Source organism: Patagioenas fasciata, chromosome 3 (genome assembly GCF_037038585.1).
Source record: "Patagioenas fasciata isolate bPatFas1 chromosome 3, bPatFas1.hap1, whole genome shotgun sequence".
NCBI classification, from domain to species: Eukaryota; Metazoa; Chordata; class Aves; order Columbiformes; family Columbidae; genus Patagioenas; species Patagioenas fasciata.
In genome coordinates, this window is record NC_092522.1 from 55976574 (window position 1) to 55991066 (window position 14493).

General features: G+C 38.4%; 1 protein-coding gene across 5 annotated transcripts in view; it reads left to right on the forward strand.

The window, feature by feature from the left end:
- Positions 1–14493, forward strand: part of UTRN (utrophin) — a 370439-nt gene that overhangs the window by 245580 nt on the left and 110366 nt on the right. For all 5 annotated transcript variants that reach the window (XM_065835372.2, XM_065835371.2, XM_065835373.2 and 2 more), the window contains 2 exons: positions 631–803; positions 6473–6629. In XM_065835372.2, coding sequence (XP_065691444.2) covers positions 631–803; positions 6473–6629 — 330 coding nt within the window. The remainder of the gene's footprint in view (positions 1–630; positions 804–6472; positions 6630–14493) is intronic.

Consider the following 14493-nt stretch of genomic DNA (forward strand, 5'->3'; position numbering starts at 1 on the left):
ATTATAGTACATCCTGTTGCTTTATGTCTACCTCTCCATATATGGCAGACCATGGCGCACAGTAGTTTAATTGTAAAAATGTGCTTTTGTGGTAGCTGTAGACATTTAGCTGCAGTTTAAGGACATATGTTTTAGTTAAAAGCTTTCATTCTGTATGACCTACATCACTACATAGACTTTGAATTTCACTGGGCTGTGTAAGTTTTCTGCAATGTTTTGTTTCAAAGAGGAGACAACATATCTAAGACTGAATCTGTGTGATTTCTGAGCAGGAAACTATTTCTAGTGCATTTACAAATGCTGCACTGTGTGAAATGCGTGGGAGAACGGTAGAGAGTTAGTTACCTTCAGTGCTACAAAAACATGCAGACAATTTAGTGTTTATAGTTCTAAGTCACATTTTGCAGTCAATGATGACTTTCAAACTTTTCTTACTCTTAAAAAAGCCAAAGATTTTATAATGATGATAATGAAGTTGCAGGTTTTCTGCTCTGCATCTCTTTTCAGAGTCACCTAAGAAAGTCAGATTATGTGCTCTGTCCTAGGGGTTAGGAGCACTAATGAGAATAAGCTCTTCCTGCCTTTATTTAGAGGACTAAGATGTCTGGACTTTTCTTGCTGATATTTCAGGACATCCAAGCTGAGATTGATGCCCACAATGACATCTTTAAAAGCATTGATGGAAACCGCCAGAAGATGGTGAAAGCCTTGGGAAACTCTGAGGAAGCTGCAGTGCTCCAGCACCGCCTCGATGACATGAACCAGCGCTGGAATGATCTGAAGGCGAAGTCAACTAACATCAGGTAAGTAACAAAAACATCAAAGACATGAATGGGGCACAGGTGCTGTCTTCTAAAAGGCAGCTTGAGAAATATGACCAGGGCATTGAAGTGAAATCTCTATTTTCTTCCATAAAGGACCCCTGAGCACAAATATAAAAACATGGTGTGCTTGCTCACCATGCAGGCTTAACTACTTGTTCTTCATTCTCCAGAGCTGTGCTGTTGTAACTTATCAATGTGTGCTAAATTTTCCAGAAAGTATGTTGAATCTTTCCTTATTGTAAATCGGTAGCAATGTCAATGAAGTAATTCTGTGAATCTACAATTACTGTGAGGAAAAATCTGGAGTTTATTGGTTGTGTGTGTGGTGTGTTTTGTTGTTGTTGTTTTGTGTTTTGTTTTGTTTTTCTGAAATGAATAATTTGACAGAACTTGCAACCTTAAGTGTCTTGATCCAGATTGGTAGTAATTGTTTTACTTTTGTTACTGCTGGTAATCAACTAAGAAATGTTTTAAAATACATGTTATTCAAGGAATGTGTTTTACAGTGTTTAACCCTAACAGTGCCAAACTCACTGACTGTCCAAGTGTAGTCACTGTTAAAAACACTGTGATGTCATTTGGGAAGTAGATATTACCATATTAATTAATGTGAATAAAATTCCTCATTAATGAATATCATAGAAAATAATTTCTAGCGCTTTTAATTGCAACTACGTAGTTGTTGATTAAAGAAACTGTTCTTTTAATAGAAAATGTGCCATGATCTAGTAAATGGGCTGAAGTTGGACCAAGGGTTGGACTTGATGATCTCTGAGGTCTTTTCCAACCTAGCCAATTCTGTGTGATTCTGTGTGAAAATAACAACGTTAAGAATTCATATAATTTTTCCAAAGGCCAGAAAAATGAGTTGAGCTTGGAATTAAGGCACAAGAGTTTGAAAGAGTGAGATAGTGGGGAAAAATGTGGTGTTTACTTTTTGCCTGCACTTATCCCATCACCAGCCTGCTCAACAATGAAACAGCTAAATCAGCCTCATGTGAACCCACAGGCAGAGCTTGAACCAGAAGAAACAAACAGTTCAGTGTGGGGGCTTGCAGAGACTGGCCCTACCACACAGGAAATGATGGCCCACAAAAAGGGCCTTCAAACCATTTTTGAGTTCCAGGGCAGCAATGCAGATGCTGAAATTGTGCAGCGAATGCTCAAAAAAGTGGCCATACCAGCTTTTCTGAATATGGACCATCTTTTCAGTGCTGCATAGATGTGGCAGGTACATCCCACTGGGCAGCATTAAAGTTTGCGATGTGTGTGTTACTTTGCTGGTACCTGCAGAGCCACATGTCTATAAGTAGAAGATAGGCAGGGAAGAGAATACTGGAGCAAATATGAGAGAAGTAAATTAACCTTTCAAATCTCATTCACCATTGAAAGGAGCATAGCATTTCTGAGTTCAGGTATGTTACCCTGTTCTTTGAGTGCAATTCACTTTTCTGACTCGCATGAGGATGATGAAAGCCTTCACAGAGAAATAACAAAGCATAGAACTGATATAAAGTCAGTGTGTTGATGTAACGGTTTGCCTACCACTTTTGCTTTCTTGGTGTTACTTATTTCAACGATGAATTGGAAAGCAAAACTGTATGGATGAATTTTGTGAGAACAGCATATAGCCATGTTAGATGCTAGGACTGATGATTGAAAAACCTGATTGTTTGGTTATGAGTATTTGCTGGGGATAGAGCTTCTAAATTACAGTTTCTCTTAGTTTTTTAGAAGATTTTCTGCTATGTGTACATTCTGATTACATTCATTTTTAGATGTTGGAAGTACTGTTCTCCCTTAGGGATAGTCTGAGTTTTTCTTCACCATTTTGGCCATCAGAGCCGATGGTGCCAGTCACTGTGTTGTCCTTATTTCCTTTCTCCTGTAAGTAAAGGGAGTTCCAAACTGGAAGAGCAGCACTCTTGTGACATTTTTAAATGCGTGGAAACTACTTAAAACTGTAGTCCTGAGAGGACTATAGCTTTCCATGAAATTACTTGTAGACTTACTGATGCTTCTTTTCTTTCTCTTTTTATTGTCTTATTCTCAGAAAGAAAACGAAGCTGCAGATTTGTGCGGGTCTGCCTTTTAAAGCTCTGTGCTTAGGAGAGATTCTGGGGCAGGAGGTGTGAGGGTGTTAGTGTTTGGGGGAGGGTAGAGGTAAAAGTATGGGAGAAACAGAGAAAGATTCTCTATATTTAGACCACCCACCAATCTTTTTATTCAATGTGTTCCCTTGTTGCTCAGCAAGGAAAGTGTTACCTCCATAGCAGAAGCAAAAGCTTAGGAGGTCTCCAGCTGTGAAGAGACCCTCTCAGGGTCAACAGAAGTGGAGTTATGTCAGAGTTCCTGCTCTTCTGGGTGATTTTATTCAGTCGGGGTGGAGGGGAGGCTGCTCTCAACCTGGTCAGCTGGCTGGGAGCATCTGTGGTTTTTGGGCACATCCAGGATTCCCTTAGGAGCACTTCTGAATAGGGAGTGGTTGGTGCTGGGGAATATTGCTCCAACCAGTGCTCAAATCTGAACTGTATTTTTACCAGAGCAGATTCTTAAGCCACCACATGACTTAGTGAATCCCTGAGATTGCCAGTGCATTTGTCAGATGAGCAAAAACACCTGAAGCTTTGTTTGTGGGCTGTGTATTGGTAAAGTACCAATTCCAAAACAAAGGACAGAAATCCTCTCTTTGAACTCAAAGAAACCCAAGAAAAGTTTCAGAACTTCAGCATAGTTTATCAACTCTCTTTAGTAAATAACAAATTAAATGTGGTACTGAAACTTTACACTGAAATGCAAGTTGTAGCATACCTGGGATTCCTTGCTTCTGTGCAACATTTGCTTTGAATGGGGTTTACTGAATGCTCCCCAGGAGAACCAAATTCTTGTTTCTACTCTTCAGGTGCTGCTGTATCTTGCATTTATTTTCAATATTGCTTCTGATAAGATTAGAAGGATAACATTCAGCAAAAATCCAGACTGATGTGATATGTTTTCCCCTGTGTATTTTTCACCCCTCCTTAATGTCTTTCTGACCTTTCAAGAAAGGTTAGTTCATTCTGTGTTCAGAGAAGAATTTTCAAGTCCCTGTTAGTGTAGTTCATTTCCTCCTCACCCTGTACTGCTCTACCTCCACAAGTTTAGCTTGCACTGGGCTTTGAAACCATGTGCTAGTGATATTTTGCTGCTGTCATTAATCTGGCAGGCACACGGGTACTCATTAGCAGTAAATTACAATATGTTTAATCTAGTATCACATGCCACATCTTTCACATTAATATCAAATTAGCTTTTTTCACTATTAATATTATTTCACTTCATGTTAAATTAACAGTGGGTCACCCTTAAATTGTCCTTTAACTAGTTGCAGGTTTTTTTTTTTTTTTTTTTCACTCTTACAAAGGTACAATTCATTTTGTATACAAGAATTCCACTAAGTAATTAGAGTGGAATCTTGAAGCCTCAGAGACTGCCAGATCTAGAGGTGAGGTGTGTTTAGATGTGTTAGATACAGTAATAAGTCATGATGAATAAAGATTTCGGTATCAAAATGAAGTGGAAAGCTATAGATCTGAACATATTAATTGTGGTTGCTTCTAGAAATTCACAAATATGCTTTATTTTTGTAACAATCTGTGGATCTAACTGCAAAACTGTAAATTCAAATGTGGGCTGCGTTGGCTTAGCTGAGAGAGCAATGACTCTCTACCTGATAGGGAGTGTAACTCTATTTTCATGTCCAGAAAGGAGGGCTGGTTCTGAGTACTGAGTACCTGAGGGTAATATATATGCAATGTTTTGCAGCTTGGTATTTCTGAGGGCATTTTTGATGGATTGTCAAGCTAGTTGTGAAACAAAGAAGGTCCACATTGTGCATGGACCACCCTGTGCTGTTGGGAGTGTGTCTCTGTCCATGGCTTGGGGGCTTCAGGGTCCAACTACAGTGAATGTTCCAGCTGTGAAGCAGGTTGTACACTAACTTGCTGTAAAGTGAATACCCTCCACATGGGAAAAATATGTTAGTTGCCTTGAAAGCAGTTCTGGTTAGTGAGTGTTAAAGAACTGAAGAGAGACCAGGAGAGCTGAGATGACAGTACATCTCACTCAGGACCTGCTGGTCTGCAAACCAAGGCTGGCAGGACGCTCTTTCCTGGTACTCATATAACTGCAAATGCAATAGGTTGCTTGTAATTTGCTGCAGGGCGGAATGCTGGCTCAGCTGTTTAGGTCTTGGCTACAAGCAGCTGGCTTGAATTCAGTGTTGAGAGAAAAGTGTCAGTGACAGCAATAAGGGAATGATAGAATTCTACAAAACTGTAGGCAATAAAATGTTGTTTCTAGCAAGTTTGGTTGGTGTTTTGTTTTGTTTTGTTTGTGGGGTTTTTTTCTGTTTGTTTGTTTGTTTCCTCCCAAAAAAACAAACAACAAAAACCAGTTACCTAAGCATGTTCCTGGATATGGAGTGAAGGAGAATAGATTCCTCTTCCTATAGGTAGTTAATTCATCCTCTTCAGAAACTGTTTTTTTTTTTCTTTGTGTCTTCCCCTGATACGTTCTCACTGACTGCTTGTTTGGTTCATCCATCCTAGTATCACTGGGACATCCCAGTGTGCTCAAAGCTAAGCTTGCCTTCAAATTAACCTTGCAGGATGTCACCCTTTCAATCCAACTATTGTCATATCAGTTCCAAACTTTCACTCAAATGCTGTTTGAGACAATACTACAAGTTAAAGTTTCAAGAAGTGAATCAGAAAAAAAAAAAGAGAGAAAAACCATGTGCAAAATAGGAAAGGGAAAAGGTAGGAAACAAGAGTAAAGTCCAGTTCACTAATCTGTCACAAGTGGGGCAGAAGGATGCAGAGCTGGTATCAGGCTACACTGAAAAGGACTTTACTCCATCACCTGTGTGGAGGAAGAAACTGTTGGTTACTGGTGTAAACTAAGTACCTGCTGGTCTCTAATGAATCCATAACATAGAATGATTGCAGTAAAATAGGGATAGCTGGTCCCTGTCAAAGATTTCCCTGCAGCTGTGTAGGCACTGCAGAGAGAAGCCATCAAGTCAAGAAAATAATGGGAAAGGGTGTTGTGGACTCAGAGTTTTGTCAATTAAACTGAGGGACAGATTCACTGTGTTAATTCTCTAGCAACTCACCATTGACAAAAGATGATGTATTAACTAATCCGTGTCAGTGAGATTTTCAGAAGCACAAGGAATTTACTGTTGATCGCTGCTGGGAGAACTTGTTGCTTTCTCTGCTGGACAGTCCAGGTCCTGGCATGAAAGAGTTCAGTTTTGCAGTGCTTTAGTTTGCAAAATTACACTTGTACTTCATGCTTTGTGGTGGTGGAGTCACAACAAAACACAGCATTTTTTTTATGTTTCTTAGATATGCAGTGTTCAAGGTTTTAGATAAATTAAAGCATCAGGTACGTATTTGTCTGTGTTCCCTCATTTTTCCTCCACTTATTTTGATTTGCTGTGCGAAATATTTTGAAGTAGTGGGTTTTCTCCACATAAAGTTGCTTTGCAGTTAAACACTTAGAACATTCCTATCTCAGTGATGGAGCAATTGTATTTATTTATTGCATTCCCATGCTGGTTTTGCTATTCAGGGCTTTAAAGATGGTTTAATGTCATTTCACAGGGCTCACTTGGAGGTTAGTGCAGAGAAATGGAACAGATTGCTGACATCCCTGGAAGAGTTAATCAAATGGCTGAATGCAAAAGATGAAGAACTAAAAAAGCAAATGCCCATTGGAGGGGATGTTCCAACGTTACAGCAACAGTATGACCACTGCAAAGTAAGTTTCTTAACTTTTATAGGTAAATATGCTACTGTGAGTAACAGAATGAAGAAAATTTGAAACAGGAGAAATAATGAACAGTTCCTAGTGACTAATTCATAGGAAAAATACTGAGATCTCCACCCCTTTTCCTTCCTCACCTTGCCCAGGAAACCACGACTGCTATACTCCATATAAAATTTCACCTAAAGGATTTATGATACAACTGTTCTCTCCAAACACTCTTTTGTTATAATGTTTCCTGATGTTTTTGGATTCCTACCAGGTAGAATCCTGATTTTGCTCTAAGTAAAGTTAAGAAAGGCTTACAAAAGTAACAAATGAAGAAGAGTTGTGAAAGCAATGTCTAATGTAAATACAGTACAATTATGTGACTTTTTACATGTTACTATATTGACACCCCATGCATATTTATACTGCAAAGAAGACTCAAAACTGGGTTTGAAAACTAAAACTGTTCTGTTCTGTACTGCACTGTTTTAACTATAACATGCTATTCTAGCTTTCTGGTTTTGCTAGTTCTGTTCTGGTTTTCTGCTTAATAGGTTATTGATTCCTGAATATTTTTTGACAATAAAAAAGCTCTCTGGCATCTATAACATATCTTCATTCATGTAGAAAGTAGAATCTGTCTCATCAGCTCTGGTCAGTAATCAAGCTAGCAGGCATTTACCATTGGAAAAAATCATTTTAGTTTGGTTCCTTCTTATCATCATATTCGTTCTTCTGTATGGTGTAAATAAAGAGGTTAAAAGCAGACTTATGTAGCTAATTGCTAACAGCTATGTTCCTCTCCACCAACATAACACTGATGTCCTTTCTGCTGTGGTATTTAGTAAGGGCAAAAATTGAGTTTGGGAAAACACTTAGTAATAGAGAACTCCTCACTTAGAATACTGTGAGGAACTACAGAAAAAGTAGCCTGAAGTGAGCAGTACTTTTGAGACTAAAGTCCAAAATAAAAGAGCGTAAAGAAATCTGCATGTTTCTCCTTAGTTTTGTCTTTTAAGGTAAAGTTAATAGAAAGAACTCAGGATCTTTGTTTCTTGAGGGTTCATCTCTTCTTGTTCTTATTTACTTAAATCATTATTTGTTTGTAGACACATCTGATGTGAATGTTTTATAATGATCGCATGGTGGATTACTAGTGCCAAAGAGGAATAAAAACTAGAATAGATCCAAATATGTTTTGAAATAGGTCAGTGGGAGGTGATAGATCTCTACAGGTCATTTTCTAAGAATTTCCTTGTGTTTCATGCTAGATCATAGTGTATGAATGACAATAACAAATAATACCACCAGTGCATCTCATGTGAAGATCTCAAATTGATTTATAAAAATGGTAGTTTTTATACATCATTTGGAAATAGAAAAATTTAAGAGTGGTGATACTGGATGGCTAATTTGGATCACTAGTGAACTGTAGCAGCGGGAAGAAGAGAACACTTCTGGGTTGTTTAGTCCTTGCCCATGTGTTTAAAGAATGATTGAGATTATGTTATGTGTTGAGGTTAGGATTCCAACAAGTGCATTCAGGAACTTTTAGACATTATTCTTTCATTTTTCAAAAGGTAAATATTCTTGCAATGTCACTGTGACTGTTGGATGTAGATGTCCCAGTCCAGTATTTAATATGAGCTGCATTAATAGTCTGCAACAGCACAGAGTTAAAGCAGCCCTGTGCATTGCTTTGTTTTTTGTACACCTGCACAAGCAAGAACACAGTATTCAGTTGAGGATATTTCTTAGATGATGACTAGATGATTATTTTCTAACAGTTATTTTGGTAGGAACCAAGAGGTTGCTATATATTGTGTGATGATACTGTGCTGCACCAAACACGAATCATTAGCATGTGGCATTTCACTTTCTGTTGAGGTGTTGTTTATTAGTCATGGCCAGAGTGGGGGAGCTGGACCACAGCTGTTCATGAGTTTGATTTCTATGGCTGCACTTTGCTCCTGCTTTGTAGCAGGAACTGTTTGTTCCTCACTGAAGCTGCAGTTTACTAGTAAACTACATCTAGCTGAAAAGTTGTGTGTTTTCAGGTACAAAATGAAAAGTGGAGAAAAAACAAACAAAACCCCTGGAGGTCCTTCTTCCACTTCCTCAGCATGGTTAAGTGACTGGTTAGTGTGGTTGGGATATTGAATAAAGATGCCATTGGTTTTATGCCTTTATGTGGTGCCACACTGTCAGTCATGTTGTGCCTTGTGGGGTATCACTGGCTGCTTTGTATTTCAGGTGCTCCTTTTAGAATATATGTCCTGTGTTAAGTTGAAAGTTTTCAGCGGAGATAAGTATTGCCAGGATGTGACTTGATTTCTCTTGCTTTCAAGGATACTCCCTTTATTCTACCTTTCACAACTCACTATCCTGGAACTTCTTTAAATGCTTTTTTGGCCACAGTTTTTCAAATGTTAAGTGTTTTAAGCATTTCATATTATTTGTAAGATTTACTTTTAATCAGCTGATTTTTTATGATCTCATCTTGAGCTTCTGCAGTATCACATCAACTGGCCTTGAAAAGGTTCTTCCCAGGCCCCCCTGAGTAAGGACTGGGTGCCTCTTTCTCCCTTTTCCTTTCATTTAATATCTGAGTGTTCATTTGAAGTTGTCCTTGTGCAAAATGAGCAGTTCAATACCTCGCTTTATCTCCACTTCTCTGTGATCCCTTTGCTCTTATTTTCAGATTGCTTACCTGATCTTGTCTGTGCTGGTACTTGAGAATGTAAGTGGTGAGATAGTGGCTCAGCTCTGTAAGATGTGCACCCATGATAGTCTCATCTCCTGCCCTTTATTTTTCTGGGTCCTCAGTCCTTCTGGTATTAGCCTTGGTTTTTCCTCTAGTTATTTAAAATCATTCTTCTTATTAACCTGCTCTTTTTCAGCTTGACATTTTTGCTTCAGCTTAATGACATCAATTTTATTGCTCCCCCTCCCTTAGTAACTCCCCCACACAGTGCTCAGCTTCAGCACCGCTAGATAAATAAGTACAGTATTATGGTGACAGTTTGGGTTAGCTCACATTGTTTGTGTGCTACTCAGGTCTGTTTGGACAGAAGGAGATACAGGATTTGCAGTTTGTTTTTTTTAAACTTGTTTTTGTTTTAAATATCAATCATTCTACTGTGCTTTGAAAACAAACATAACCCACAGTAATGTCAGTCACCTGAAACAGAGCTACAGGGCTACAGATTCAGGCTATATGTGCCAGATTAACAGAAACTTTTCAGGATATAGCAAATATTTATAAATTTTGGTCTGATTTTTGTGTTATTCAGCCAAACTTCCGTCATCTCTAGTAGTTCATTGTCTTATCACACACTAAATGCTAAGCACAATTGAAAAGTGAGCAAGTCTTGTCTGGGTGGTGTTGTGCTGTGTCTTTCAGGGAGCAGGGCAAGAGGAAGCCTGAGAAAGGGAGCATGAATTTTGTATTTTAATTATTCTCAAATTTTCTTTGAGTGTGGGCTGTGGTGACAGTCCCAAGAATACTGGAAAATTCATAAATGCTTCAGGACACTGGGGGGAAGTTTAAAAGTATCTGAGTCAAAAAGTCATCTGTATGAAATGCACCTATAGCTGAGGCTACATTCACACTCATGAAGTGTAGAAAACACACCTGTGAAGGTACTGCCACAGGGAATGGCTTACAGGGAAAAGAAAGTGAAGGCAGCTGCTTTTTCAGAGTTTATTGTCAGCTTTTTTTTTTCCATAATTCCAGTTTTGCACTGTTGCTTGTTCTTACCAGCTCAGATTTTCCCTTTCATTCTGTTCTTTCCCAGTCTTCCTTATGAATATTCATTTACAATTTTAAAGTGTGTGATGCAAATTTTGATCAGCTGCATAGACCATGAAAAAACCAAACCAACCAAATAAAAAGCAAGCAAAGCTAACAACAACAAAGAAACTATCCAACACCTCAAAATACCACCCTTATGTGGACATGTTTTTCTGTCAAAAAAGGAACGTTACAAAAGCACCACAAAAAATCAGTGGGCTGGTTTTATGCATAAAGGAATACCTGGAGTCACACCTGTGTGCAAAAGGAGGCAATGCAGATGCTGACACCTCGCTCAGTGGAGATGCTCTGAGAGCTTTGTATCTCGCTTTTCCACTGGAAGAGATCCTGACTATAGCTTATTGAAAGTGTGCTTTTGCTAAAATACGAAGTGGGCCTAATGGTATAAATCAATGTGGTTTAGCTTTCAGAGAGAGAACAGGACATTTCAAATTAAGCAGACATGGATAGCCTCTCACATAAATCCTGTTGGCATCTGTCTGAATAAATGAACAAATGTCTAGCTAATGCTAAATAATGCATGTGTCTTGGATCACAGAGATGCTTAACTTAGCTGCATTGAGCTCAGAATGAATTGGCCAAAGACCTGTAAATATTTGATTGGTAATTTTATGTCTATGGATGGGTCATTAATATTTCAAATACTCTTCAAACTTTTTGGGGTTTCTGTCTGTGTATTTCATGTTTCAGATTTGGTTTGTTAAAGTAATCAAATGCTGGAAGTTGCAAGTGCTTGTTTCTGTTTTATTTAGCTACTGCCACTTTATCAAAAGTGTTAGCATAGCCAACTGGAAACTTGTTTCTACTTATTGTTATCCCTTCAGGGTGCCTGAAATTCCACTGTTCTCTTTACCAGTAGGAAAAGTCTGTGAGGAAAAAATATTTTTCTAGCCTTAACTTCTCTGTGCTCTTTCCATGTGTCTACCTGACTTTGGGTAGTAGGCTTATTCTTCAATTAATTCTTATTTGTTTATTCTAGATTTTTCTTGGATATTTTCTGTATTAAAATCTGCTTCCATGTTAGGAATTATTAGTTATAAGAATCATCATATGAGTATTATGTTATCAATGCTGACCTAGCCTATGCTCTTAATTATAGTCTAGAAAGGGATTTATTAGTTTGTTAAACATTTCATCATATAAAACATCCAGCAAGCAGAAAATCTGTGCTGCATAGAGGTGGTCAGCTATGTTGCTGACATATTAATTTTGACTGAGATGTGAACTGTAAGGGGGTGAAAAAGGATAATCAAAGAGTCTGTGGTTGAAAGAGGAGGATCAATACAGCATTTTGCTTAGAGGAAGAGCAGCAACCTGGTCCCATGGACAAGGGTGTGATTGAAGCAGGAGCCTGTGCAATCTGGGCCACACTGCTGCAAAGGCACTCGTCAAAGTGAGACTGTGTTTTCAAAACCAATGTGCTCTGCCAAGAAGAAGAATAGCCTCCCCACTAGACATCAGCATCACTGAACAGTTTGAGAGCTCCTTGAGTAAACTTTTAATGGTTAGGAGTTTTTTAAGGACCCTTGAAATTTTAAGTGCTCTGTATATTTGAGAATCCTGAATGTTGATTGTTGGTGAAAAATAGAGATTTCACAAGGACAGTACAATTTATTAAGCTGTAAATGAGATTCTTTGGGGTGTGTTTAGGAGGAAGAAGTGGAAATTGTGGGTGGGGATATTTTGTTACAGGAAAGGAAGAGTATAATTAATGTCTGAACTTAAAGGAGAGTTCTCCCCCATCTGACTTAAAGCCATTGCTCACTATGAATTTACTCAAACTGATTTATGTGAGTTACATGAATGATTCAGTGCGTATCACTCTGCTCTCCTCGGTTGTTTCTCCAAAAGAACGATGTATAAACAAAAGCATGGCACAAAGAATGAAGTGTTAAATTAGGATGTCAGTGTAATGTATTTTTAACTTGGATGAAAAAATGTTGCTTCTACCTGTATTTCAGCTTGCTCCAAGAAGTGTGGTTGTCTTGTGGTAAGTCACGAAAGTTGCAATGGATCAGTAGTTAACATAATAAATAACCTGGATAATGAAAGAAGAAAATGTTCTGTCACTAATGTGGCGTAAAGCAGGTTGTCTTCTTGTGGAAAAAACAATTGACAAGCACTTTTTCAGTACAATAAATAAAATATGTCTGTGGGGTTACCTTTTTGATACTATCATTTTGATATACATCTCACATTACTCTTTTCTGAGGATCCAGTGTCTCATTTGTTTTAATCAAAGACTCCTGTATGACCTTCTGAAACCTCACTGGGTCTTTTTCAAACTACTCAGTAAAGCCTATTTTTCTTGAAGGTTTACAGTCACCCTCCAATTACTAAGAGGACATCCTGACATGGCTGTAGAGAGAATAGTGAGTGACAGAAATCGGGCTTACATTGCAGAACAGTACAGTGATCAGCATTTCTCTTTGTCCCTTAGAAGTCTGCCATGAGTCCAGTGCCTCTTTCTCTGGTATTTTTGTGCCTTTCATCCCAAAAGACCACTTTGTTTCCACCATTAGTAGTAGCAGCCTGCCTACTAGTAGTGAATCTCAGAATACCTTGATGAAGGAGGATGTACCAGACTGCCTGTTTCCACTCTGGTATCTTGAGCTGAAGACCATGACTGGCTGTGGCCTGGCCTTCAAGGGTAAGCCATGTGCATCACCAGTAAAGTTGGCAAAGCACAAGCATATTGGTGACCCATTTTTAATCTCTACCCATGAGGCGGCTACTATATTCCCTTATCTATCTCTGATGTTCATCTCCCTGCATTCTTCTCACTCTACTTTGTCCTTGTGGAGGTGTAATGACTGGTATTGCATGTGATACTTAGGGTAAAGTTGCATCAGTGTTTTAGACTGTAGTCAAATAATGGCTTTTTGTCTTGCTCTTTCTCATGATGCGTAACATCTTATTGGCTTTTTTTGATTGATGCTACATATTGAGCAACTTATTTCAGAGACTGAGACTCTTAAGACCTTTTTTCTGAGCTGTAACTGCCTAGGTAGATGTTCAGGAACTTCTAGTGCATGTGTTTTTTAAGATTGAGTTGTGTTTCAGTTACATTAAAAAATGCTGTGTATTACTTTAAACTTAAGGACAGTAATCAACAGATGAGCTCTCACACTGGATCACAGAAGTCTGTTTGTTCCAAAAGCAGAGCACCAGGAAAAATCCCACTGGCACAGCAGCAGTGAATCAGTTTTCCCAATTGCAGAGAACTGCTAAAGAGCCATAATGACACAGTGACCATTGCATATCTTTTTTTGGGAGCTTTCATAGCCTGTATCAAGCAGAGCTGGAAACTATTTGTCCTTCTCATGCCTTTTGCATTCCGAAACCAGTTTGAGATGCTTTCTGTATAACCACAGAATCTTCTCATGTCTTCTCAGTTCCTCTGTGATCTATGTTGATATTTTTTTGATATAGAGATGTACTGTATTTAACAAAGTTGTTCACTTGTCATTCAAGGTGTGGAATAGATCTTGTAGGGATTGCTCCAAATCTTTTAAGAAGTTCTTTACATAATTGACACTTCCATATGAGTCTTGTGCAAGTGCTAGAGAGCTGTATTCTCTTTCATGATGTGTTCTCAAAGGGCAGAGTCCTCTCTGCATCAAATAATTTGTTTATAATGTGCTCCATATTCTTAAATACACAATAAGAGAGAGAGAGACTGCTGTTGCTTTAAAATTCTTTTGAAACTTCGCATTTGCAGGCATGGACTGGTGAAGAATCAGTTTTATTTTCTGCCAAGAATATCTTCATCTATATCCTTTTTCTTGTTGCTGCTAGCAGGCTCTTTAGGGGAGAAGAATATTTATTCCAGTTAACTCCTGAACTATTGGATCCTCAATCCCTTGTTATTAACGTAATTCGCCCTAGCAACTTCAGCAATAAAGTGGAAAAAATATGTTGCCATGGCAGCCACCCACTCCTGTTTTTATGTAGATTCTTGAGATTAAAGGCTGGGCTTCAAAATATATGGACAAAATAGGCGAGGGAAGGGGATTCTGTTATATTTTTGCTACTTTTACCATTTTTGTTTTGTTG